Source organism: Vicugna pacos, chromosome 2 (assembly GCF_048564905.1).
Source record: "Vicugna pacos chromosome 2, VicPac4, whole genome shotgun sequence".
In the NCBI taxonomy this organism is placed as follows: domain Eukaryota; kingdom Metazoa; phylum Chordata; class Mammalia; order Artiodactyla; family Camelidae; genus Vicugna; species Vicugna pacos.
In genome coordinates this window covers 42,268,772-42,295,473 of record NC_132988.1, presented here as the reverse complement: position 1 = coordinate 42,295,473, position 26,702 = coordinate 42,268,772, and the positions used below count along the sequence as shown (strand labels likewise).

At 40.9% G+C, this 26,702-nt stretch overlaps 1 protein-coding gene across 5 annotated transcripts in view; it reads left to right on the top strand.

The window, feature by feature from the left end:
- ALPK1 (alpha kinase 1) overlaps positions 1-26,702 on the top strand; it is a 119,363-nt gene extending 92,661 nt beyond the window's left edge. For all 5 annotated transcript variants that reach the window (XM_072938544.1, XM_072938539.1, XM_072938547.1 and 2 more), the window contains 11 exons: positions 1,760-1,958; positions 9,153-9,212; positions 10,823-10,909; positions 11,666-11,742; positions 12,623-12,718; positions 14,272-14,376; positions 15,101-17,234; positions 19,523-19,676; positions 23,181-23,343; positions 24,679-24,865; positions 26,045-26,702. In XM_072938544.1, coding sequence (XP_072794645.1) covers positions 1,760-1,958; positions 9,153-9,212; positions 10,823-10,909; positions 11,666-11,742; positions 12,623-12,718; positions 14,272-14,376; positions 15,101-17,234; positions 19,523-19,676; positions 23,181-23,343; positions 24,679-24,865; positions 26,045-26,244 — 3,462 coding nt within the window. In that variant the 3' untranslated portion in view covers positions 26,245-26,702. The remainder of the gene's footprint in view (positions 1-1,759; positions 1,959-9,152; positions 9,213-10,822; positions 10,910-11,665; positions 11,743-12,622; positions 12,719-14,271; positions 14,377-15,100; positions 17,235-19,522; positions 19,677-23,180; positions 23,344-24,678; positions 24,866-26,044) is intronic.

Genomic DNA, 26,702 nt, shown 5'->3' with positions numbered 1-26,702 from the left:
CCTAGGCAAGGTTATAAATAAAAAGAAATAGGATTCTAGAAGTCAGAATGGGAGGAGTGATTCAATTTGATGATTAAAATATTGGCTTTACATACTTAATTACATGTAAATTATAGTTTGCAAGAATTTCCGATAGGGAAATGCCTAATATACAAAGAGGAGACATTGACTCTCGAGGTTTTGGAAGTAATATGTTCTTAGAGTCAAAATCTGTCAAGGACATATTACACAACATGGAGAATATGGCCAATATTTTGTAATAACTGTGAATGGAAAGTAACTTTTCAAAAATTGTATAAAAAATAAAAAAGTAAATAAAAAATTTTTAAATACTGGTTTTGACCCTAAAAATAAATAGAATCTGCCTCTTGGCATTGTTGTGAGGACTGAATGAATGATACATATAAAGCTCAGCACTGTGCCTGGCACCTAGTTTTGCCCAGTAAGTATTCGTACTTACGTGATGAAGAAAGCAGTGCTTGTACGGTAAGGTTGTGGTGGGAAAATGAGCGATGCTTCATATGTGGGCTAACATGCCCAGAAAACACTCTGCTTGATTTAGTTTAACAAATGTAGAAAGTACTACCAGTTAATAAACTCATTTATGCTATCAGCTGCATGACTTTGAATGTCTTTAGTGTCACACCTTAAGAGACCAAAAGATGATGTTTTTTCCCATCAAAGTTTGCCTCATTTATCTTACTTTTCTTTATATTATACTTTCATTTCTTGTCTGTTTCTTTCTTTTCTTATTTTATTCATTAAATATGATCATATAAATCAAATCTAAAATATTACCTAAAATTGTGTATTTCTTCTTAATTAAAATGTAGGCAATAAATGAAGTAGAGTGTTACAAATTGGTATGAAAAGCTCTTCTAGATGTTATGATGACTGAAAGAACCAAGTAGCAGAACAATGTCTAGCGTAGTATTATTATGAGAGAGAGAGAGAAAGAGAGAGAGAGAAAGAAAGAAAGAAAGAAAGAAAGAAAGAAAGAAAGAAAGAAAAGAAAGAAAAGAAAGAAAAGAAAAATGAAGGAAGGAAGGAAAAGAAAGAGAAAGAAAAGAAAAGAGAAAGAAAGAAAAAGAAAGAAAGAAAGAAAGAAAGAAAGAAAGAAAGAAGGAAAGAAAAGAAAGAAAGGAAGAAAGAAAGGAAGAAAGAAAAAAGAAAAGAAAAAGGAAGGAAGGAAGAGAAAGAAAAGAAGAAAAAGAAAGGAAAGAAAAAGGGAGAAAAGGAGAAAGGAGAAGGCAAGACAAGGAATCAATGTGTAAGTATACATAAAAGGGTAGAATTCTGGAAGGATCTCTGGAAACCATTATCAGGAAGAATGAGAATGAAATTAGTGGAAGGAGGGGATAAATAAAGTAAGTAGTTGGGAAACAAAGGGGCATTTTAAATTTTTGCTTGGTTTTTGAATTTTTTAATAACAGAAAATACGCATTTATCACTGGTATTATTTTAGAAATGTAATGAGGGAAATGTAATGAAAGAAATATTATTTTATTCCACAAATGAATTGGACTTTTTATTATTATTATTGTTACCATTATCATTATTATTATTGTTACCATTATCATTATTATTATTATTACTGTGTTTTGGTTTAGCCTGATGTTTCTTCTAGCTCTAGGTTTGTTGTTGTACTTGTTTTGATAAAAAAAAATACCTAGAAGACTAGCTTGGTCCCAAGACTGCCTTCTTTCCTGCCAAGTGCTCTTTCTGTGTGGCTCATGGTGTCCCATGGATGTTTCCTCAGGCGTCCCTGAAAGCCTCCATCCTCGCCCGGGACTGTGCCACCGCCGCTGCCATCGTGTTCCTGAGTGACCGGTTCCTGTACGGGCTGGACGTATCGGGCCCCCTCCTGCAGGTGGCCAAAGGGCTGCACAGGCTGCAGCCAGCCACGCCGATTGCCCCGCAGGTGGTTATTCGCCAAGCTCGAATCTCGATGCACTCAGGTAGGCTCGCCTGGGATCGAGCCGTCTGGGCTCGCCTTCCCTCCGGGCTCCTTGACTTCCGTGAGGGGCGACGGGCGACGGGCGCAGGGGCCCGTGGGCCATCTTTTGCAGCCGCCGCCGTGCCCTTCCACCCACCTCCTGCCAGCACAAAGGCCCTGGCATAAAGGGTTTCAGAGCCAAAAGCAATAGAGAAAATTGTGAAAGGGGGTGGAAAATACTAATTGGAGCTTTTGTCGTCTAACAAATCTGTCCTGCTGCTTTCAAACAGGGATATCTGAATTGCTATACTTCTGACCAAGAGCCTTTAAAAAGCAGATTAGAATTCTACTATTTTCTCTTAGCTCTCCTGTCTCCTTTCTGTAGGGCCACTTGACTACGCCAACAATAGAGCTGACAAACCCACTGAAGTAATTTGAGGGTTTTTTCCATCCCTAGGAGCACCGGTGCAGTACCTGATTAGGCCTTAAAGTATCTTTTTTTTTTCCTTCTGTCACTTTGAATGAAATGAAAAATGAGGCCAACATACTAACTTAGACTGTAATGTACAGGGGGGTTGGAGGGTAGAGGGGCCTGCTACGTGTTACTGAGTTCATTTCCACAGAATTCTGGAATTATTTAAATTACTGATAACCGCTGGGTTTCGAAACCTGTAGTTTGCTGTTCTCGCTTCCAAGGGTGAAAGAATAAAGGAGGTAAACAGAAGGCAAGTTGCCCCTCCCAGAAACAGGACTGGCTCATTTTTTAAACTAGGTTTAGCTATTGCTATTGTTTTAGTAACTCTGGTCTGAAAGAGGTTAAAGTATCTTTTAACTGCTTCATTTCCTTTGAGAATGAACTGTACTAACTATACTAAATGGGACAGTTACTGAATACAGAGAGAGACAGAGATAGAAGTACATGAGAGAAATGGGCTTGTGTAGGTTAACTGTCTAAAAGCCCAAGTTCATTCACTTTCAGGTTCTCACAGCTGTGCATAAATTGTGCCCGTGTCTTATTATTTACTTTTCTAGAGTAACTGCATCAATAGACTTGAACTTAGGGAAAAATCCCTACTTCAAATGTCCATACTTTGGGACCCTTTATGATGTTCAGAGTTTGTACTGTTTAGGATATGAGAGAAAGCTAGCCACAGATATTCCTTCTGATGGAATCAGATGGCAGTGATACGTGAGCAGAGCTTCTGTGGGAGGAACCCAGTGAGGAAGGCTGGGCGTGCGCAGGCAGAGTTCTGATGTTGGTTCTCATCAGGTAGAACTTGGAACAGAGTTAATGAAGCATGTTTTATGATATACAGATTTGCTCTGGTGACATGGGAATTGAGGACATGCAGTAAGCAGACATGTTGATAGCTTTGCTTTATATAGCCAAGTAATCTTTTACTTATTTGCTTGGTTGGCTCTCTTATTCATGCCTCTAACCAAGGTGATATAGAGATTTTCTTCTGCTGACAAGTAAGCCTTGGTACCATCATGAGCAGTACGCTCCTCTGCCCACACAGCACAAGTCTAAGATAAAAGTCCTGGTCTTATTCTTCAACAGTTGGGGTTGTCTTTTCCTCAAAAACACTGGCAGAAATGCCACAAGGAAACAAACACAGCCTCAGAGTGAGGTTCTTACTTGTTAACTTCTGCCCTCAAACATTGCTTGAGCCTCTACCTACACTGGGTTTCTCAGAGAGAAAGGGGAGCTTAGAACAAGGGTGGTATCCTGGGAAGAGAAGAAGGTACAGTGCAAAGGGGTCTCAGTCCCCAGTGTGTGGGAATCCTGGGCTGGAGAAATGAGAGGTGTGTATGATACGACAAGGGGGTAAGGATAAAGAGTAAAGATGATATGAGGGGACGGCACAGTCTTTCTGTTCTCCCCTTTGACCCAGCCTTCCTGGTATCCAACCAAAACCCATCCCAAAGGTCCAAACATTCAACATTGTGGGATTTCAGAAGCAAGAGAGGACACCCTGGGCCTGCCCGGGTAACTCTTGAAATGAGGAGACAAAACCTTTTAAGACAGTTAGATACAAAGATTTAGACTTCTAGTTCCATCATCATGGAGGACTGAGCAGATGCACAGTCTTCTCCCATTGTATACATATGATAACTTTTTTTTAAAAATGTTAAGTGCCTGAAACACAGAAGATGTTCAAAGTCAAAACAGGAGACTACTGCTCTGGACACTAGAGCCAGAAGGGTTTACACTTGGATATAGTCTTAGGGGAAGGGACTGCTGTCTTAATTCCTGGGCAAGAACAAGAGGCAGGTCCGTGGGCCTACTTGGAGTGTAATATCTGCATAAAGCTGGCGTTCTTAAAGGTTTGCACAGCTATGAAATGGGACTGAACCAACCCGCCCAGAGAGGAGGTGAGGAGGCTTGCTCTCTGCCCAAGCTCTAGAGCAGAGGCCAAAAAAAAAAAAAAAAACCCAAAGAAATACAAACCCAAGTCTGTGCCAGATGTGTATGTGGAGTCTGAATTTGCCCCCAAGAGAGAGAATCCCCCACCAAATAATTAAGAAAAAGCTAGGTCAGGAATGAAATTCCAGGGCCTAGCAGAAGATCAAGTACAAAATTATGTGCTAGAGAAACATCCACACTCCAGAAGCACAGGAATCTCACAGGAGAATGATCTTCACTGAAGATGCCCTTAGATTAAAATGTACAAGCAATGAAAGGAAATGAAACTTGTGAGAGAAGAACAGAATCTACAACAAACAAGGAAAATGGCTCCAAAACAGAAATGGATATATAAACTCGAACAACCTGAACAACTCGTGGTTTTAAAAATACTATGTCTAAAGAGTAGAACACAACAGAAAAAGAACTAAATAGAACTTTAAGAAATTAAAAAATACAGCAATTGAAATTAAAAATCAATATTGTTGTTCTATATGAGATGATGGAAGTTCACTAAACTTATTGTGGTAATCATGTTGTGATGTATGTAAGTCGAATCATTACACTGTACACCTTAAACGTACACACTACTGTGTGTCAATTCTGTCTCTATAAAACTGGAGGGGGAAAAAAGCAACTGAGGTCCAAACAAAAAATTTTTAGTTTTATTTTTAATTAAAACAATTACTTAGTTTTAAAAAATCAAGGTAGTTGTCATAAAGTTATGGAGAATTGCCCACAAAGTAGGCAAGGCATCCAGTTCCTCTGTCTGCAGATACAAGATACAAGCATGTAATCAAATCATGATGGCTTCAGAGAGCCCAAAACCCAGCAGTTCTTCCAGGGCAGGGCAGATTGGAATTGGAGAAAAACACAAGTCTTTGCCTTGAAGAAGTAGACAGAAATAAAAAAAAAATTTTAGTCACCTAGACACAGTATGGTGAAACTACAAGAAATCAAGCAATGAGAAAATATTGAAAGAAAAAGAGAGAAAAGACAGATTATGTACATGGGAACTATATTAAGACTGACAAAAGGCATCTTCTCAGAAACAACAGAGTTTAAAAAACAATGGAATCTATCAAAAACTTGAGAGAAAATAGCTTTCAACCTAGAATTTCATACCCAGCAAAAAATCATCAAAATTAAGGATAAAATAGCCATTTCAGGCAAAGACTAAAAATGTTTCTTACTCTCAAGACACCTCTTTCTCTTGCTCACACATGCAGAATACTCACACACACAGACACACACATAAACACACACTAAAGGATGTATTTTGCTAAGGAGGAAGTTGAACCTGTAAAGATTGAGTGGGAGGATTCAAAAAGCAATGGTGAGCAAAGAATTTAATACATGCACAGTTAATCCAAATAAGATCAAAAGAAAATTATATGGAAATAACACATAATTTATAAGATGCAAAAATCTTAAAATACTATTAAACTGACCAGCATTGTAACAAATTAATACTAATACATTACATCAAGGAAGGTTTATTCCAGATAGATGAGGATGGTTAAATATTTTTAAATCAATTCATTCAACTTACCTCATGGACAGAATAAATAAGAAAAACTATGTGTTCACCTAAATTGATCTAAGAACTATTTTAGAAAATTTTTTACCCATTTAGGTTAAAAATGCAAACTGGAGTTAAAGATGTTATCAGTCAGGTTCCAATCAGGAGGCAGAAACTTCATGGTAATTTGAACAAGGAAAGTTTAACATAAAGAATTATTGACTGTATAAGGGGATTAGAGTCATGAGGGATTGGCTAGTAGAAAGTAAAGAGACTTCTAAAGAAAAACTCTGACGAATTCAGGTGTTAGTTATGAGGAGCAGCCACTATCCCTTAGACTGAGCTAGGACTCCTAAGAAAGAGCTCCCCAACCCCAAACCCCAGCTCACCAAGACTGAGATCCAGACCTGTCACAGGAGGCGCAGCCGGGCTCACTGGGTGGCGGAGAAGTCAAGGAGATTCCGTGCCACCAGAACTCACTGGGAAGACCACCCTCTTGTGCGTTGGGGGAAGCTATTCCCTGAAGGGTGACTTGGAACTCACCACAAAGCTGCCTGTATGGACTTCCAGGGGGAACAGTCATGGGGAGATGCCTCACTGGCAGCACTGCACTGTGAATCATCGAGGATGCTAAAGGAAGCTGCTGACCACTGGGTGCTGCTCACTTCTGCCCAGTGAGGAGCCCAGTGGACAAGCCACCTCTGTTTCAGTTGTCGGGTACAGGAGAAGCTAGGAGCGCACAGCAGGCAGCATTGGAGAAGCTGTGTGTCCTGCGGAAGCTTGGCAAGAGGAGCACACCAAATCAGAAAGAGAAGCAGCTTCCCCAGGCAGTATCCCTCTAACCCTTTACTTTATAGCCTTTAAATACATTAAATTAGACAAAAGCCATGCCTGCAATTATCTGTGAGCTCTGCTTGGGGCTGCTAATCAAGGTGTTATGGAGTGGTACCCTTAAGATTCTTAGAAGCTCTCATGCATGGTCAAGAGGGTCTGAGGTCTTAACAAGGGGTTTTACAGACACACCTTTGATTTGATCTCGGCCACATTTTACTGCCAGTGCTCTGGATTTGATCTTTACCCCCAGGTTTTAATTTATTTTGAGAATGTCTTGCTGGCTGGAAAGGCTATTCTGGGCCTTCTATATTTCTTCTAAACCCTGCATGAAAACAAAATAGTTCCTTCTTTAGTTTGTTTCTTTCTTCCCACACTGTATCCTAGGCAGCTAAGAGATGTCCATTTGGTACTTTCGGCCTTCTTACTGGATATCTCCCTTGCTAGATACACGAACTCATTAGTTATACTTTTTATTTTCCATTTTGCTGCTGAAGACTATGCTGCCACCAGTAGTGGATGGTAGTTTCCACCACTATATAATGTGTGTTCCTTTTTCTCGAACTTTTCAGCAAACAGTTTTCTTCACTGCGTTTTCAGTCTCCTCAACATCTTTCAAGCCTCTTCCTGACACTGGGTTCCTAAGCCAGTGCCGTATGTTCTAAGTTTTTGTGACATTCGCATCCCACTGTCAGGTGCCCAGTTTCTGTCGTGTATTTTGATGTTGCAAAAGCCAACCCACAACTTACTGGCTTAAAACACTAATAATTTATTGTTTCCCCTATTTTTTTAGTTTGACTGGGTGCAAGTAGTGCTGACTGGGAAGCTGTGACAGCTAGAAGGTCCAAAATGGTCTCATTCACACAGCGAGCATTCAATACTGGCTGCCAGCCAGGAGCTCAGCGGGGGCTGTCAGGCAAGGGCCCCGTTCTCCTCTGTGTGGGCCTCTCCATGCAGTGGCTGCAGCTTCCTCACAGCATTGGGGGTAGGTTCCAAGAGGGAAAAGCAGAAGTTACAGATCTCTTAATGCCCAGACTAGAAAGGTGCACAGGGTCACATCTGCCACATTCCATTGGTCACAACGGTCACAAGTCCAGTTTAGACTCAAGGAGAAGGAAAATAAACTCTATATTCCACTTTTTTTTTTTTTATTATTGAAGTATAGTTGATTTACAATGTTGTGTTCGTTTCTGGTGTACAGCATAGTGATTCAGTTACATATGTATGTATGTGTGTGTGTGTATATTCTTTTTCATTATAGGTTATTACAACCTATTGAATATAGTTCCCTGTGCTATACAGTGCGACCTTGTTGTTAAATAGTGCCATTTGCAGCAACGTGGATGGAGCTAGAGATTATCATACTAAGTGAAGTCAGAGAAAGACAACTCTCATGTGATATCACTTATATTTGACATCTTACAAAAAAAAGACACAAATGAACTTATTTATGAAACAAACAGACTCATAGACATAGAAAAGTAACTGATGATACCAGCGGGGAAGGAAGAGGGAGGGATACATTAGGAGTTTAGATGCCATTTCTTGATGGAGGAGTGGCATGGCTACATTGCAAAAGAGCATTTGGAATGGAAGACACTGTCGTGACCTCCTTTGGAAGCACAATCACCACAGTCAGGTGTATGTCATGTGTGCACTTTGAAATAGGGTGGTCAGGGAAGGCCTTATGGGACAGTGAAGTGACATTTGAGCAAAGACCTGAAGGAGAAGGGAGCAAGCCTTGTGGATACCTGGGATAAACGTATCCCACACTAAAATAATTGTAAGTACAGAGATGAGCCCAGTAGGTTCAAGGGATAGCCAGGAGGCCAGTAAAACCAGAGCAGAAGAAGTGAAAGTGAGGGAAAGAATGCTAGAGATGAGGTCAAAGGAGTCTCAGGGGCCAGGTCATGTAGGGCTTAGAGACACCCAGAAGAAGAATTAGAAGAAAGGATGAGTGATTGAATTTTCTGCTTATGGGAAAATAGCTGTCCAGAGATTAGGCTACTTCCATGTGGTGAAATAAGTGAAATGTTTAGGAAGAAAACCTCTCTACCCCCCCCCCAAAAAAAACAACTTTTCCTGATAATTCCATAAATAGTCTTCACAGCAGCTCTACTCCACCTCTCCAGGTGTGGCTTTCACAGAGGGCAGACACAGCCTTTGACAGAGGTTCATTTTAACTTCTTAAGCCTCTCTCTCTATGAATGAATTGTTCATTCATATGAATGCATGTGTATAATTGCAATTTCAGGTACTGTAGAACTTCCCACCTTACCAATTCCTGAAAATGTCATCTGTCTTTCCACTTTGTATATGATGTGGTCATTGATTTTAAATTTTAAAATAGAAGGTTTCCAAGAGAGGTTATGGCCCCTGTTATAATGTGTTAACCTTAGAGCATTTAAAGAACATGTTTGGAACTAATTGTGCGGCATTTGGTTGCTTCTTTTCAGGGAAACTTTTAAAAGCAGAGTATATCCTGAGCAGTCTGATAAGCAACAATGGAGCGACAGGTAAGGTGCTTCCATGTTTTCACAATGACCTTCACCCTCAGGCCCCCACCAGAGTTCTCATTTAAAAATGGCTTGATGACCTGATAGTTACTGTACGCTGGGCATTCCCAGAACCACCTGGCCCTGGCTTTGCCACTGATAAATGAAGTGGCTTTGGTCAAGCAGCTTACTTCTCTATGTTTGCATTTTCTCTATTTAAAAACAAAAACAAAACAATCCAACCAAGTCTTCTAATGTTTCCATGCGTTCCTGGAGAGTGTGTTACCTAATCAGCGTTAGCTGTGAAAGTAGGAAACTCCCTGGGCCTCAGAAAGAACTCAGCCTCAGCTTTTAAAAGAATTGTGAATAGAAATTAAGCCTGTAAGTTCAGAAGAACACACTTACTGCTTTCTGAATTTAAATGGTTTGGGGAATACAGTTTATTTTGCTACAGAAGAACTTTAATAAAAACTTATTTTAAAACAGATTTATTTCGATACTGAATCATGCATGAAAGGAAGTTCTAAGAGTTGGGTAACAAATAGTTTAAGCCTTCAGATATCTTGCCTGAATTTCTAGGCACTTAAGTCAGCAAGTTTCCCAATAAGTTGAACACAATTCCCAGTAGACCTTTAAGTGCAGTATGCATGGATATAAGGTCCCAAGCTCCTGGAAACTTGTAGACATTTCCAGTGGGGAGGCAGTTTGGAATATGGATATTGACCACACACCTCTCATCTGTGGCCACCATCACTAACCTACAGTATGCACACTTCCCAGCTTCTACACCCTACACACACACACACACAGATTAAAAGTTAGGGAGGAAAAAGGAAGATGATATGACAGAGAATCGTGGGAGGGTGTAATAATGAGTCTGACTCTATCTTTGATGTTTAGCCGCTGACAGCTGTCAGGCCCCAGCTGCTTCCTCCTTTGTCCCACATCTGAACAGGCTGGGTATTTTTTAAGCCCCTGCCCAGCTTGTGGGAACCTTTACCCCAGCCCCACACCCAAATCAAAATAAAAACTAAAGCTACTAACCACTGCCTTTGCTCAAGTCCAATGGACCAGCTTGTGTGCCCTCCCTGCCCTCCTCATATAAGTCTTGTTATATGAGCACCCTCTTAGTGCACATTAGAGTCATCTGTTTCAACATCCAAACCAATTTTGGGTGGATGGGGTGGATCCCGCCCTCCATGAGGTAACCACAAGACAGTGGGGGTAACACTGTAGTTAGTTAACCTAGGAAAGCCTTGGAGGCATAGAATTGAGGGTGAGCCCTGAAATAGGAGCCAGAGGTAGATGGATCCCAGACAGAAGGAATGGCAAGTGCAGATACCACGAAGCAAGGGACGCCTGCTCTTATAAGGAACACAAATGAAGCTGCGTGGCAGAGCCCAGTTGGTAAGGGGAAGAGGTGGCGACGAGGCAGGAGTCAGTTCTGTGAAGCCTTGTGGTTTGCAGCAAGGAGTTTGAACCTTACTTGAAATGCAGGTAAGAGATGGTCTCCCAAAGCTCTATTGTGTGTGTTCATGAAGGCTTCTATGAAAATCATTTTATATTACCAGGCTGTTTCTTTAACAATTCAAAGCCAGAAATGCTTTTCTTTTTTCTCTCTTTTATTGTAGGTACCTGGCTGTACAGAAATGAAAGCGACAAGGTCCTGGTGCAGTCGGTCTGCATCCAGATCAGAGGGCAGATTCTACAGAAGCTGGGTACGGTCCTCAGGCACCCGCTCCTCTCCAGGCTTGTGTACCAAGTCCAACTATGAGGTTTTACTGTGAACTTTTCTCAGTGTATCCGGTGGAAATTGTTCAGCATCACCTCCCATAGTTTCCTCATTGAAAGGGGAATGACATTTAAGATGCCAGGAGCATTATGAACATTAACAAAACAAAATATTTTTCTGTTGAGCTTTGTTAAGGAGATTTACAGTTGTGTATCATGACCGTTAACCACCGGGTTCTCGGTATTACTTCTGGCATCTGGCTCTCTGTTCAGCAGGACTCCGTGTGAGATAGTGACACCTTATTCTAAACCCACCCTGACACGTACCCATTCATTGCTCGGAAGGTATTCCTGAGTTTTACAAGCAAAGGTTATAGGACCCTAACCCTAACTATACTTTAAAATGCAAACTAATGTCTTTGAATTTTTTTAACAGAGAATAGTTTTCTTGTAAATAATGAAGATAACTATTTGTATATTAATATATCATATATGTACACATGTAATATATAATAATTCTTACTGTTTCCCTGTGAAAGGGAAAAAATCATCTGTATCAAACCAGTTAGAAAAACAGATTGCTGTTTTCCCAGCAGATTGCTATCTGTTGATTACTCTCAACTAATTCAGTTGTAAATTTTCTTAAGATCCAACAATCTTCTTTCTGTCTTGGTTTTTAAAGGTATTTTCTAACACAAGGGCACAGGTACCAGCAGTCTGTCCCGTCTCCCTCTTTTTTGCAGGGATGTGGTACGAAGCAGCAGAGCTAATATGGGCCTCGATCATAGGATATTTGACTCTTCCTCAGCCAGATAAAAAGGTGGTTTGTCTAGTGCTCATTTTCTCATTTCCTATATTTGTCTTTGGAAGATTATCTCCTTATGACACCATTCAGTTTAACATTTGTCAATTTTATTGGTCCTATTTTTATTGGTTCTACATAAGCATTGGACCAGACACGTTTGGTAACTTCCTCTGAGTCTTGCTGTGTCCTCCCTCACAGCTAGACTCCTGGCATATATTTATTGTTTCTATATTTATTTGTCGCTAACTACATATTTATTTCTATTGATCTATTTATTTCTACTGATATCTATTTTATTATATATTTAGCCTTTACCTGGTTCCGTAGCAAAGTTGAGATGGCCAAGTTGCTAATATGTAAAATCGTTTTCCTTCAGTTGAGTGAGAAAAGATTTCTATTAACTATTTATGTCATAACCCTTATTCAAGAAACTGGGAAGCAACATTTGCTTTCTTACTTGATGTGTTAATTCTCTGTAATTCTGTGAGAACATTCTCATTACCTGAAGCATTGGGTTACACATTTCCCTGAGCTGTGTCAACAGCGCTGCTGCCTATGATCCTTTTAACAACACACATGGAATGGGGTGTGGGGACTCTGCTTGGGCCGATTCTTTATGCCTAAAGCAGTATGGACAAGTTAGTGTTGATAACCCAGCAAAGCCCACCTAAGAAATAGCTGAGTTCACATTATGCCCTTGTCCTCAGGATGTGATGACCTTCCAAGCCCAGTGGCATCCAGCTGAGAGGTATCTGCAGTGTCATAATAACAATAACAATAATAATAAGCAGTGGTTCATATGGGGTGGGGGTAGCTAATCTTTGACTCTAGGCCCTGAGATGAGAGCAACAATTGTGAATTCCTAATCTGTGTTTTGTATGTATTTTCCTTACAGGGTATTTCCACATCACTTGGTATATTGGCAGACATCTTTGTTTCCATGAGCAAGAATGATTTTGAGAAGTTTAAAAACAATCCTGAAATTAACTTGGTAATTATCATTTGTCAAAACCATCGTGCAGAGTGGCATCACCTAGAAAACTGTCACTGTTATTCTTGGTGCTTGGTTAGTTCTCTCTCCAGGAGTCAGGGAGCTCGGGGTCTCCCCTCTTCGAGTAATGTGAGCAGTCCTGGGGACAGTTCCAATGGTGTGCTGTTTGGCTTTAATATCCCAGCATCTCGCACAGTACCAGGCCTACAGAGGATACTGAAAAAAAAAAAAAAAAAGACTGATGAAAGAGTGACTGAATGAATGAAATCAGAGTGATAAATACTTCGAACCTCATGATTTCCTTTCAAATTATCACAACATTTAGTTTCCACACTTGGGCTATCTCATTGATAAAGCAGGGGGGTAATAATTTTAAAACCTTAATTACCATCTGTTCAAATCAGAGTGTCAGTCACTTGTCCAGGCTCTTATCCATAATAATAAAGATTATGAACATTTATTTATTGCTCTGTAACAAAAAGCATATGTATATGTGTGTATGATCCACATATACCTACAAGATAAGCAGAGCAAAATGTTTTATTCCCATTTTAGAGAAAAATAAACTAAGGTTCAGAGAAACTAAATGACCTCTTCAGTTTCCACAATCAGTGAGAAAGAGAACTGGGAGCAAAAGCCAGTCTCTAAACAGTCCGGAGCGTTAGCACAGACATTGACTGCCTGCCCTGCACTGAAATTGAGGTTTTTTAATCATATCATCCGTATTGCCTTTTTTAAAGCTACCAAAGCAACAGTAGTAACTATACTCAACACTAGTTAGTGTAGCACAAGAACACATACAGCTTGCTGCTAGCAGTCTGAATCTTAGCAAAATGTTGCTTTTGCTGTCGGGCAGACCGAAACACAAGAGAAGGGTTATATCCCCCGTTCAGTGAAGTTGTCTCTGATGACTATTTAAAACTGCAAACTGCCCTTCCACCCTGGTCCTCCCTGCCCCTTCCCACTTTATATTTGTCTGCAACCCTTATCGCCATCTTGAATACTATGCCTTTTACATATTTGGTGTATTGACTGATCCCCTCCCCTCAAAAGAAAACAAGTTCATTGCAGGCTCACAGTCTGCACTCTCTTTTGTGGCTAGAACAGTACATAGCACATGGAGGTACTCAATACGTATTTCCAGAATAAATGAATGAATCTTAATTGCTGTGAAATAATACATTAAAGGGCTCTTTACCAAGAACAATGCAGAAATCATCAGTGAATCTGACTATAAAACATGCGGAGTTCTGCAAACAAAGAACTGCACGATCCTCCAAAGAAACTTGCCTGAATTATTTTGCACAGGCAGGCATTGTGAATGTTTATACATATTAGGCCTTCTCTGCAGTGCGGGTTGGGGATGGATGGTATATGGGTGTAGGGGAGACCTGGACAGTCTTTTGACCCACTTACTGTCTCTGAAATGATTGGGATGAGGGGCAGGGCATCCCTCAGCATCCTGAAAGAAAAGCAAAGGAATTGTACGGCCTGTCTTTTGCTAATGGATAAATAACTGTCAGCAATGCACTCAGCCTCCTGTTTTCTCACAGGGCTTGCTGAAGGAGTTTGACCATCATCTGCTGTCAGCCGCGGAGGCCTGCAAGCTGGCAGCTGCCTTCAGTCCCTACACGCCCCTCTTCGTGCTCACGGCCATGGTAAATAGACTACAGCCCTTCACGCTCCTCTCCCCAGTGTCAGACGTAACCAGTGGAGGGGAAGGTCTAACCTTAAAATAGGCTTGGTGCACATCGTTAGATCGCTGTGGTCAGACTTCACGTATGTCAAGGTTTTATCAGTCAGAGTGGTGACACTCTGGTGGGAGCTAAGTCAGTACTGCTGGAGGATATGATGTTATCTGCTCCAGAACAACAGTCCCCAGGCACACCAGAATCACCTAAAAGCCCTTTCAAAATACATCTTTCTAGGCTCTACCCTCAATCCACTCAGTGTAAGCCCCTGGGATTTCTACTCAGAAATCTTTCATTCTGAAATACTGCCCAGGTGATTCAAATGCACAAAAGGGTTTGGAAGCCACTATTCTATTATTTTGACTATTATTAAATAAATGATGTATTTGTATATAGCAAAATTACTATGTCCACGTTCCATGTATAGACTGTGTTTGCTGACACTAACAGTAGCACAGCAACAACGAATCTATCATCAGGGCCAGTCACATGCATCCTGGTCCCTTCTCCTGATGCATCAAAAAGACCTCAGGTCCTTGATTCAATGTTTGTATATTTTTCTTAGAATACACATGGCACACTTTTTTTTCTTAATATTTCTAGTGATTGTCCTCCAGAAATGAGACGTTTTCCCTGACTCATCTCCAGTTTTTAATTCAATGTCTGATTTTGTATCTGGTATTTTCCTCAGAATATTCGTGGCACGTGCCTGTTGTCATATAGTAGTTCTAATGACTGTCCTGTAGGAGTGAAAAATTCATATCTGTGTGAAGCCAAAGAGGCCTTTGAGATTGGCCTCCTCACCAAGAAGCGTGATGAAACAGTTACTGGGAAACAGGAGCTCCATAGTTTTCTCAAAGCTGGTTTTGGCCTCACCACAGTGCACCAGAGACTCCGTGGGGAAACAGAGACAGTCCATGCAGCACGTCAGCTCTGTAGTGAAGCCATGGGAAAGCTGTACACTTTCAGTATGTCCTCCAGAAGTCAAGAGAGAGAAGCTATCTCTCAGGAAATTATGTCTGTTATCACTTGGGTGAAGGAACATTTACAAGTTCAAGGCTTCTCAAATTTAGACAGCAAGTCTTATGTTCCAGAGGGTTTCAGCTGTGGGTTGGAGAAACTCGTCTTGCATGGGCAAGTGAATTTCCAAAAAATTCTTGAAACCTATTCACAGCACCATACTTCAGTGTGTGAAATATTTAAAAGCACTTGTGGAAACAACAAAAATAAACAGAAAGATACAAAAGTGGGAGTCTGCATCACTGATCTAAAAACAGAAACAAAAAACATAGATACTGTGAGTACTACTGAGGACAAACCGCGTTTTGAAAAAGGCATGGTAGTGTCTTCCTCCCAAATGGCTAAGAATGGTCAGGAGAAACTCAGAAGGGTAGGAAGGAGAAACTGGACCCATTCTGATGTATTTCAAGTCTCCGTGGATGAAGAGATGGAGACTGAGGCTGAGTCACCAAACCACAGCAATGGTGGGGGAGCTGTCTTGAACAAGTCTCTGAGTAACAGCCAGACCTCCAGTTCTTGGAGCAAGTTATCAGAGTTTAGTTCTTCTACAAGTTGGGAGGAAGTGAATTATCATGTTGATGATAGGTCAACTAGAAGAGAGCCTAGCAAGGAAGAACATCTTGTGGACACACAGTGTTCCACGGCCTTGTCGGAAGAGCTGGAGATCACTGGGGAGAGCAGAGCTGTGCATCCACTGTCTTCAGAGCTTCATGAGCTCTCTCTCCAGGTGTCCAAGGATGACAGTTTAGAGTCTTCTCAAAGTCAGCTACACAAACACATGCCCTTGACAACCTTCCCTCCTCGTAACACAACAGGCACTTTGTTGGCCACGGGTGCAGGTATGTTAGAAGATGCTCCAGAAGGTATACAGGACTTCAGGCATGCAGGGTCCAGAAATACTTCTGCTTGCCCCAGATCCTCCTCTGGTTCTGCTTCTTGGTCTTCTGGTTCTGCTTGGCCCAAAAGAAAGGCCACAGATCCTTCAATCCAAGAAGAAGAAACCTTTGAAATAATTGATAAGTTTCCAGAAATTAACAGTGACACCAAAGACAGACATGGAGAAGAGAAGGGAGAAGAAATCAAAGGAGACATAGGCCCTGCATTTAAAGCTAGCCCCTGCTGGGTTGACCCAGAAGGAGAAACAGCAGAACGAGCAGAAGACATGCCCTTAGACTTACATGCAGTCGTGGGCGACTCTTTGGGCCGAAGCTCCACAGTAGCATGTGGCTCTTTCACTCCTCATTGGCCTGTTCAAAATCCTGACTCTGGGAAAAGCGGTGGCTCAGTCAAAGGGCAGAGTACTGACCCCGACGCCTGCACAGTGGATGAGGAGAGCCAACTGCTGGACGGCGCGGATGTTCACCCCACAAGCACACGTGGCTCTTACCGACCTTGTGCTCTGAGACCGCTGTGCGGTCTGCAGGCCGAGATCCCTAATTCCTCAGTAAGAGGTGACATTTCCATCCCTGTCCTCAGCGAGGACTGTGCTACCACAGAGGAAGCAGATGAACCTGGAAACCTGCTACACTGCAGCCAGAACTCCAGCTCGTCCTCGGCGTGGTGGTTGAAATCACCTGCACTTTCCAGTGGTTCTTCTGAGGGAGAAAACCCATGGTCCCTTCTGAATTCCAGTGGAAGTTCTTTTGTTTCATTGCCAGGAACAACAAGGCAAGAGATCCTTGAGGCTCGTACTCTGCAGCCTGATGACTTTGAAAAACTCTTGGCCGGGGTGAGGCATGACTGGCTGTCCCAGAGACTGGAGAATACAGGAGTTTTCAAGTCCGGTCAACTCTATGGAGCACACAGTAAGTACAACATTTCAGGAAGCATCTCTGTGCGTTTGGGGCCCTCTGAAGCTCTTGTTGTATAGATCACTTAAAGCTCATAAAAGACACAGACCCCTGTTACGCTTTGTGAAGATACAGAGAAATGTGTACTTCAGGGGCCTCCTTCATTGTTTGTGTGTTGGACTCTAAAGGTTGCAAAGAACAGAGGCTCACTCAAGCCACCTCATACATTGAGGATTGTTGTAAAGACACACAAGGCAGTAAGGAAGCCGAGAATCTTACAGGACTCGGGAACAGTCATCAGTCAGGTTTAAAACAGCTCAGGGAGAATAAAAAGTGTTAAAAATAAAATAAAATAAAATAAAATAAAATAAAATAAAATAAAATAAAATAAAATATTCAAAACTTCAAAAAAAAAAAACAGCTCAGGGTGTCATATCCACTCAGCATCTATCCTCTCCATTGATTCTCACTACCAATCAGCTGATTTTTTTTTTCACATTCCAGTCCTAGGCGGACAGAATGTGACCTAGTTGCACATTATCCTTTCTAGTGGGCAGAGATTTTCACACCTGTCCACCTAAGTGGTTCCTTACCAGCCAATTGATTGATCCAGTACCCTGTCCTGTTGCAATTAGCAACTGCTTCCTGCTTAGAGACCCACCTGAGGTCTCTGCCCAAAGCAGGGAGCCTGGGCTGGGGTCACCCAGCAGTCAGTGCATCTAATACAGCTTAGAAGTGGTGGAGAAGCTTGGAAGAAAACAAAACAAAGTTCTTCTCTTAGCCCAGAAGATCACAATGTAATGCCCTCCAAGATACTGAAGAATTATTTGAGTGAGAAAAAACCATTGCAGAATGCATTTCAGAGGGAACAACTGTGTGGATTGCTAAGCACTGGGTACTAAAATAGTAGTTCTCAACACTGGCACCGCATGAGAAGCCCCCCAGGGGCTTTTTAGCTTTTCAAAACTTCCATTGCCTCACCCCAGAATTTCAATCTAATGGCTCTGCGGAATGGACACAGGCATCCGTATTTTTTAAGAGCTCCCCAGTGACTTCATGTAAAGCCAATGTGGAGAATTTCTGTTTCAGAGTACTTCAGTGTTTTGCCTGCCGCCACGAAGTCAGGCTAAAATACAGATTAGGTTGTTGCCAAAAGAAGCAAAATTTTCTAATAAGAGGGTTTCTCTGCTGACTGCAGTTTGAGAATCACATTTCTGAAAGTTAGGTATCTGCTTTATTGTTTTGTCTGTGTGTCAGTGTCTGGGTAAATAAAACATGATGGAGAAAGCAAGACCCAAAGCTGAAGAAACAGAACTAGGGGTACTTCCCTTGCTTCTTCCCCCCAGTTCACTGCCCTCTCTACGTGTGTGTACAAACAGCTCACCTTCCATCTCCTTCTCCAGCTTCGCTGATTAAGTCGCCCACTCTGGTCACCATCTCTCCCAACCCCAGTCATCTCCCTCCCCCATCCCAGACCTATGGGTTTATCTCACTTTAAGTATTTTCTGTCCTGAGTTTCCTGTTCATTTATCCTTTGTCACAACCTAGACACAGGAGATCCTCGTTCACTTCATTTTAACTTGGATCCCAAAATGTTGCATTTCTTCCTTAGAGTTCATGTTGGTCTTCCCTCTCAAACAGGTGCTTTCTTGCTAGCACTGGTCTTCCTTTCTTTAAGGTGGAAACAGCCCTTATTTTTCCTTATATCCTTTCCTTTTTCAGTTGAGTGTGCATCTTTGTACAGTAGCTATATTTTCTCAGTAATTCCTGGACCTTCCCAATTTAAACAAAATATGTGAGAGAAAATTAAGGTGCATTTGCATATGTAATCTAGGAACCCTGGAGTTGCCAGGAGCCTCTGGGATAAAATTATTCCATTTATTTTTATCTGTGTGACCTGGCATAAGTGGCAGCCTCTATTATTTGAGGTCCCCAGATGATTAGAAGATGTAAGCACTTTTCAGTTGTTCCAAGATGGTCTCTGGGGTTTTGCTGTTTTAAAAGCCCTTTATTTTTCATCACTTTCATACAGAAGTTCTGGTCTTAACACCTTGCCATCACGAACGAGATTTTGTGAACCAAAGGCTATTCTTCATTGTAATTTCTAAAGCTTTACCTTTGTATTGTACTTCAGTAATTTTTAATAATAGTCATAGAGAAGGATAAAATTTGAGAAAATATATAAAGAAGTTGAAGATTTCAGATGAGCTGGATTGGTATCTATGTTCCTTCAATTTATCTATGAATTGTAACATCCTTTTGAAAAATAAGATCAATACTTCATCTTATCGTTTTTTTCCCAGATGCTCTTTTGTTAAAATATTCCAAGAAATCTGAACTGTGGACAGCCCAGGAAACTGTTGTCTATTTGGGGGACTATCTGAATGTGAAGAAGAAAGGCAGACAAAGAAATGCATTTTGGGTTCATCATCTTCATCAAGAAGAAACTCTGGGAAGGTATTGTTTAAAAAAAAATCTCTATCATTAATGTAAAATGGACTAATCTCCCCCTTCTGTTAAGTTACTGTTTATGAGACTTCAAAAGGACTGGGGAAAATGGCTAAAACTGTATGTTTTCATAATTTGACTCCTTTTTCCTCGTCCTCATTAATAACAGGTACCACATATGGAGGACCCACATTATGTCAGCCATTGGGCTGGATGTTTTATATACATGATTTCAAACCCATTAGGGAACATTAACCTCATTGCACAAATAAGAAAAACAGAGTTCCTGGCCATATGATAGGGCAGAGAGTCTTAAACACTCCTCACTAAAAATGGTGGCAAAAAAGGCGAGTTAAACCATGAAGGCCACACTTCTAAGTAAATGGGTGAGGCTACAAAAAAGGCAGAAAAATCCTCTGAGGCCAGGGAGGAAGCACATCCAGGGATATAAATGAACACTGAACCCTTAAGACACCCGGCGTAGACGTTCTGGGCAGGGGCAGAGTGCAGGAGCAGCTAGTGACCAAAGTCACACCTGGAAGGGAACGAGCATAGTGACCACCATATAAAGCAGGGACTCAGGAATGGCTCCATCCTCAAGAAAAAGATTAGCTTAAAATATGTCACCCAGCTGAGGCAAATAACCTGGAAAATTTTTGTTTGGCCTTAGTTCTTGTTGACAACTTTAAGCAAAAACTCACCTGAAAATTAGTGATCACAGGTGGTCCTCACTGGGCTTAAGACCTAATTTTATACCATATGTGTAGTTTAAGCCAAGCACCTATAAGCCAAGACTTTTAAAGTAGATCCTGTTGTTTACCTAAATCCAAATAATCTAAGAAATAAGTAGGACAAGAAAAAAAGAGAGAAATCAGGTGACTCTTAAATAGTAGGAGTACATTTCTTGGAAAGGTGGTTGATGACTATAACAATAATGGTAAACATGTAAATTTCTTACTATATGCCAAGAAGCCCTGCTTTAAGTCATTTATATACTAATTTAATTAATCCTCACAAAACCCTATGAGGTAGATACTATTATTACCCCCATTTTACAGATGAGGGAACTGAGACACAGAGATGTTAAGGAACTTGCCCCAATTCACACAGCAAAGTGATGGAGCCAATTCTTATGGGTAAATTGTGTCCCCACCTCCACCAAATTCAGATGTTGAAGTTATAACCCCAAGTACCTCAGACTGTGATCTTATTTGGAAATAGAATTATTACAGCTATAACTAGTTAAGATGAGATCATACTAAGATAGGGTAGTCCACTATGACTGGCATCCTTATAAAAAGAGGAAATTTGGAGATAGACACACACAGGGAGAATGCATGTGAAAATTGTAGTTATGCTGCCACAAAGCAGGAACTACCCGAAGCCAGGAGAGAGGCCTGGAAAAGATCCTTCTGAGTGCCTTCAGAGAGGGCAGGGCTCTGCTGACTCCCTGATCTTGGACTTACAGACTCTAGAATTGTGAAGCCACCCAGTTTGTGGCACTTCGTTACAACAATCCTAAGCAACTGATACACCAGGATATATCATAGGAGGATCTGAGATGGGAGATAAAAGAGAGAAGTGACTTGGAAGATGGAGTGAAAGGGTCTATCATATGTCTGATCAGGAAATGATAACAGAGCAAATAGAAAAAAAAATGACTGTTTTAATAGATAATTTCTGATAATTTCCCAGAATTGCCAAAATACATTAATGTTCAAATACAAGAATCGCAATGAATCCCAAGTAGGATGGAAAGGGAAGGAGGGAAGAAACTAGAAGAAAGGAAGGCAGGCAGGCAGTCATAAATCCACTGCCAGCTTACACAGTCATCAAACCTCAGCACACCAAGGACAAAGAAACAATCTTAAGAACAATCAAAGAAAAAAGAGAGTTTACTGCTAACAAATCTTTACTAAAGAAAAATGATGCCAGAAAAATGGTGTAAGATGCCAGAAGAAATGGGCTTCTGTTCCCAGACTGATGATCCGGTACGTCAGGTTGGAGGTCCTCTGGCAGAATGTTCGGGAAATGCTCCAGTTCCAGAGCCACAGGGGTTGCTCACAGTTCTGAGCTGGTTCGGAGCCTCTGCAGGCCCAGAGGTGTCCCCTACCAGAAATGCCTGAAGCCCTGGCAGATGCCCCTGTCATGACAGCCACTCCTGGGCAGGCTGCCTTCCAATGCCATGCAGCCTCCTCCTCTGCAGCCTCCGTGGTCAGATTTCCTTTCTGATCCTTAGGAGTCTGAATGGCCAAAACTGCAGCCAACTTGGTTTCCATTATCACTTTGTGCTCAGAAATTTCTGGAGAGAGTTGGCTCTGGTTGAGGTCTGTGACTCTGAAAATTCCCTTTGATTGTTGAAAGTCACTCTGGACATATGTGAATTACTTACAAATTCACACCAGCTGATAGCAAATATTAACTACAGTAAAGTGTAACACTTGCTGTTCACTCCTTTCAACACTTAGTCATTTACTGTCTTACCTCTTCTGTCCCGGCTGTGCATAAGCCGTTGAAATGTACAAATCATTCCTCACACTTTCTTTAAATAAAACACCCCTGGACTAGCACAGTTTTGTGCACATAATAGGTGATGAGGGGAAACAAGTGTTTGTAGAGATGAAGTCATCATAAAAGGAAAGGGTAGAGGAAGGTTTCAGGTTGATGAATTGACCTGAATAAGGCATCGCTTCAGAGAGTGAAAGGTCTAGTTCCAGCGTCCGTTCACTTTCCAGTATGCGTGCTCGCTCCCTTGACTTACCAAATAAGTCTGGTGAACTGCATTAAGTGGACACTTTCTCTTTATAACCATATCATCCTGGGTCATTGTATTAGTCAGCGTTCTCCAGAAAAACAGAACCAATAGGACATGTATACATGTAGACAGAGATTTATTATTAGGGACTGACTTGCATGATTACGGAGGCTGACAAGTCGCAGCAGCTGCTGCTGGCAAGCTGGAGGTTCAGGAGAGCTGATGATGGAGTTCCAGCCCAAAGAGCAGGTTCAAGACCCAGGGAGAGGTCATGCTTCAGTTCAGGTCCAAAAGCAGGAAAAGATCTGTGTCCCAGATCAAAGACAGAGGAGTTCTCTCTTACTTTGGAGAAGGTCAGCCTTTTGTTCCATTTGGTCCTTTAACTGGTTGGATGAGGCCCCCTCACATTAGGGAAGGCAGTCTGCTTTACTCAGTCTGTTGATTTAGATGTTACGCTCATCCAAGATCACCCTCACAAAAACACCCAGAATAATGTTTGACCAAGTATTTGGGCACCCTCTGGCCAAGTCAAGATGCTGCACAAACATCACCATCAGTCGGCTAGTATGAATTGTGTTCCATCGTTCAGATGGCTCTTACAAAATTATTTGAGTCATGAGATAAGATAATTAATATTGACGAAAACGGGGAAAGAATAACATCTTTCAAGCATTTTTGCACATCTGTTTTGATCTCCCCTCTCTTACTCTGTAATAGGATCACTGCATTTCTTTGTGCGATTTTTTCCCCATTTGTAGATATGTTGGAAAAGAATATAAGGAGCCGAAAGGGCTCTGGCACCACTTCATTGATGTAGAGAGGCAGATGACTGCACAGCACTATGTGACAGAATTTAACAAGAGACTTTATGAACAAAAGATTCCAACACAGATATTTTACATACCGTCTACAATATTACTGGTAAGATTGAAGAAATCAAGGGTTTGGTTCAACAAGCCTATAAATATATAATAGGTTAGATTTCTATTGTCAACCTACCATTCACCTACCTCCACCACCATTCTGGTAAAATTCAATAAACTCAGTTATCAGCCTCCTTCATCTACTTCATCTGCTTCACCTACTTGTAAGATAAGTAAGAAATACGCCGCGCTGTACCCTGTATGCATCAACTGGAATCTCCAAGTCACACTGGTATCTGGTCCCATATGGTCAGGTTAGCATTTTTAATATCCTTTTCCCTTGTTTTGTCTTTGTACTTTCAAAGAGGGAGAAAAGATCCTAAAGTTCATATCTAATACAAGTTATTCCCTCAACATGATGCATAAATCCCATTTTATACCTGTTGATCCCCCTTGCAATCAAGTGATAACTAAGCCATAGCTTAAACACCTTCAGAGAGGAAAAACGATTATTGTCTTTTTTTTTTTAATGGAGGTACTGGCAATTGAACCTGGGACCTTATGCATGCTAAACATGTGCTCTACCATTGAGCTATACTCACCCCCCTCTCTTCTTACTTTCAAATAATTCTAGTGGTTAGGAAGTTCTTAAATTTGAGCCAAATCTGTCTTTTTCTAATTTCTACCTATGAATTAACAACTCTGCCTTCTGGGACCATTGAGATCAATCTCTCTTCACTAATATATCTATCTATTTAAATATACAAAGGCAACCATCCCCACTGACTTTTCTCTTCTTTGGATTAAGATGTTAGCTTAGCTTAGCTCTTAGCTTATTCTGTTTTTCTACTTTGGCCAGAGGTATTTTTAGATCCATATTTTATTATTTATTTAATAGTAGCTGTCATCTGTTTTGCACTGTCTTTATGTGAAGCACTATGCTGGGCATTTAACAAACAAACAAGCATTAATTCTGACATTTGAAACAACTCTACAAAATAGATCACATTGCAGAGAAATGCTTGAGCTGATACGTCAACCCAGAGTCTCAGTCCGTGATCCAGCTACATGCCCTAATAAGCCAGCCCCTAGGGCAGGTCACTTCATGGCCTGATTTTTATGTGCACGTTTTAATAAAAGAATAATAGAAATTGTAAGTTCTATTATATGCCAGATACATGTTAATGACTTTACATGTATTGTCTCGTTTAATCTTTTTAACAGTCTTGTAAGGTAGCTATCACTACACCCTCTTTACAAATAAGGAAACCAAAGTCTGGAGGTGTAACAAAGCTCCTAAATGGCAAAGCCTGCGTTCAAAGCGAGATCTACTGACCTCAAAGCCTGTGGCCTTCAGCGTTATGTTATACTGCTTCCTGTTTCTATTTTTCAGATTTTAGAGGGCAAAACAATAAAAGGATGTATCAGTGTGGAACCTTACATACTGGGAGAGTTTGTAAAATTATCAAATAACACGAAAGTGGTGAAAACAGAATTCAAAGCCACAGAATATGGCTTGGCTTATGGCCATTTTTCTTATGAGTTTTCTAATCATAAAGATGTTGTAGTTGACTTGCAAGGTATGTGAAACTGGGATTTTTTTATTTTTTACTATTATTTATATGTAAATGTGAGGTTTTGTAACTAGCTGTGCTGATCATTATTTAATAGATTGTTCGGTGTGTAGGCTACTACTTGGAACTGAATTAATTGATTTTCCTGTATACAGCAAAAGGTGACCCCCCCCCAATTTTACAACTTCTACAGGTGGCTAAGGTATCCAGCAATCAGGAGAAGATCTGGCTTATATTCTGCTGGACTTCATTCTAGAGCAAATCCATAACAGCTTTTTAAAATTTCACTGAAGTGGTTTTGAGTGATGCAGGTTTCTTATGATTGCATGTTTAAATGTGTCAGAATGTTTCCACACTTTCTTTCCTCCAGCCCTTTCCCTTTATTACGGGTGTGATGATTGGGTTTCATAATTGGGATCATTACGGAACAGAAAGCTGTGTGTGTTGGAATCTGATTTCCTTTAAAATCTGCATTAACATTTTAATCTTGTTTCAGTTTGTTATTTTATTTGTCAGAATTATTAGCCATTATTCTATACTTTATTTAAATAATAAATGAGTTTTATTGTAATTGTTTCTAGTAATGACTCTGTGACCATCCTCCAAGATCTTTTGTATCTCCCTTCCATAGCATTTACCATCACTCTCCATCATATTACATATTCTGCTTACCTGTGTTGTCTGTCTGTCCCTCTTCATGAGAACGTTACATCAATGAGGACAGAGTTTTTTTTACTAACTTGTTCACTGCTGTATCTCCAGTGACCAAAACAGTGTTTTGTACAGTATATACGCCCAATAAATATTTGTTAAATGAACAGAGAAATATATGAATTAATGAGTAAGGCATTAAAGAAACTTCTGAATTAGGAAAGAAATATTCAATATTGTGATTTAATAATTTCACTAAGTGAATGTTACTGCTCTCTAATACTGCTCTCTAATTGGTGGTCTGGGTACGTCGTATTTGACAAATTTAATTACCCGATATTCAGTTCTTCTTCTTAAACCGGTCGTTGGAGTATGCATCACCAAATCCCTTAACAGAAATTTATCAATCATAAACCACAGGATGACGAAGTTTTTCAAGTGTCTATTTAAATGTATATATTGTATTTTCTTCTGAAACACTTTGTTGACATTCATAGAGGATCTACTTCTCAGACGTATGTATTTCTTTTTCAGGTTGGGTAACAGGTAATGGAAAAGGGCTCATCTACCTCACAGACCCCCAGATTCACTCTGTTGATCAGAAAGATGTCACTACCAACTTTGGAAAGAGAGGAATTTTTTACTTCTTTAATAACCAGCATGTGGAATGTAATGAAATATGCCATCGTCTTTCTTTGACAAGGCCTTCAACTGAGAAACCAAATAATCCGTAGACTCTCTGGAGTGGTAATGACCACTTAGTGCTGCTCACCAGTGCCGGCTCTCCTCTCCTTCCAGGCACACAGATTATGGCACAGCCTGGTCCCTTTGGGCTTAGGTCAGGCCGTGGGGCTGGCCTATGGCTTGTGAGAGGAATTGATGAGAATCTCTTTCAGGCCCATATTGAATTGCCAGTGCACCCTGCAGAGTCTCTTTCCCTGTGCCGCAATTACCAAGAATACGCCAGGAGACAGCTGCTCATCAGCATAAGTCCTACGATGAGGAAAGCATGGGAAAGAGCCCCAACTGATGGACACAGAGCGCGTATGAGAAATAAACTTTTCTGGCTTAAGCCATCGAGATTTTGGAGCTTTTTGTCACTATCTGTCAAGACTGATAACTACTGGTGTTTTTCTTACTGATTTAGGAGTTGTTTGGATATATTAAAGAATTCAGGCCTTTGTGATATGAA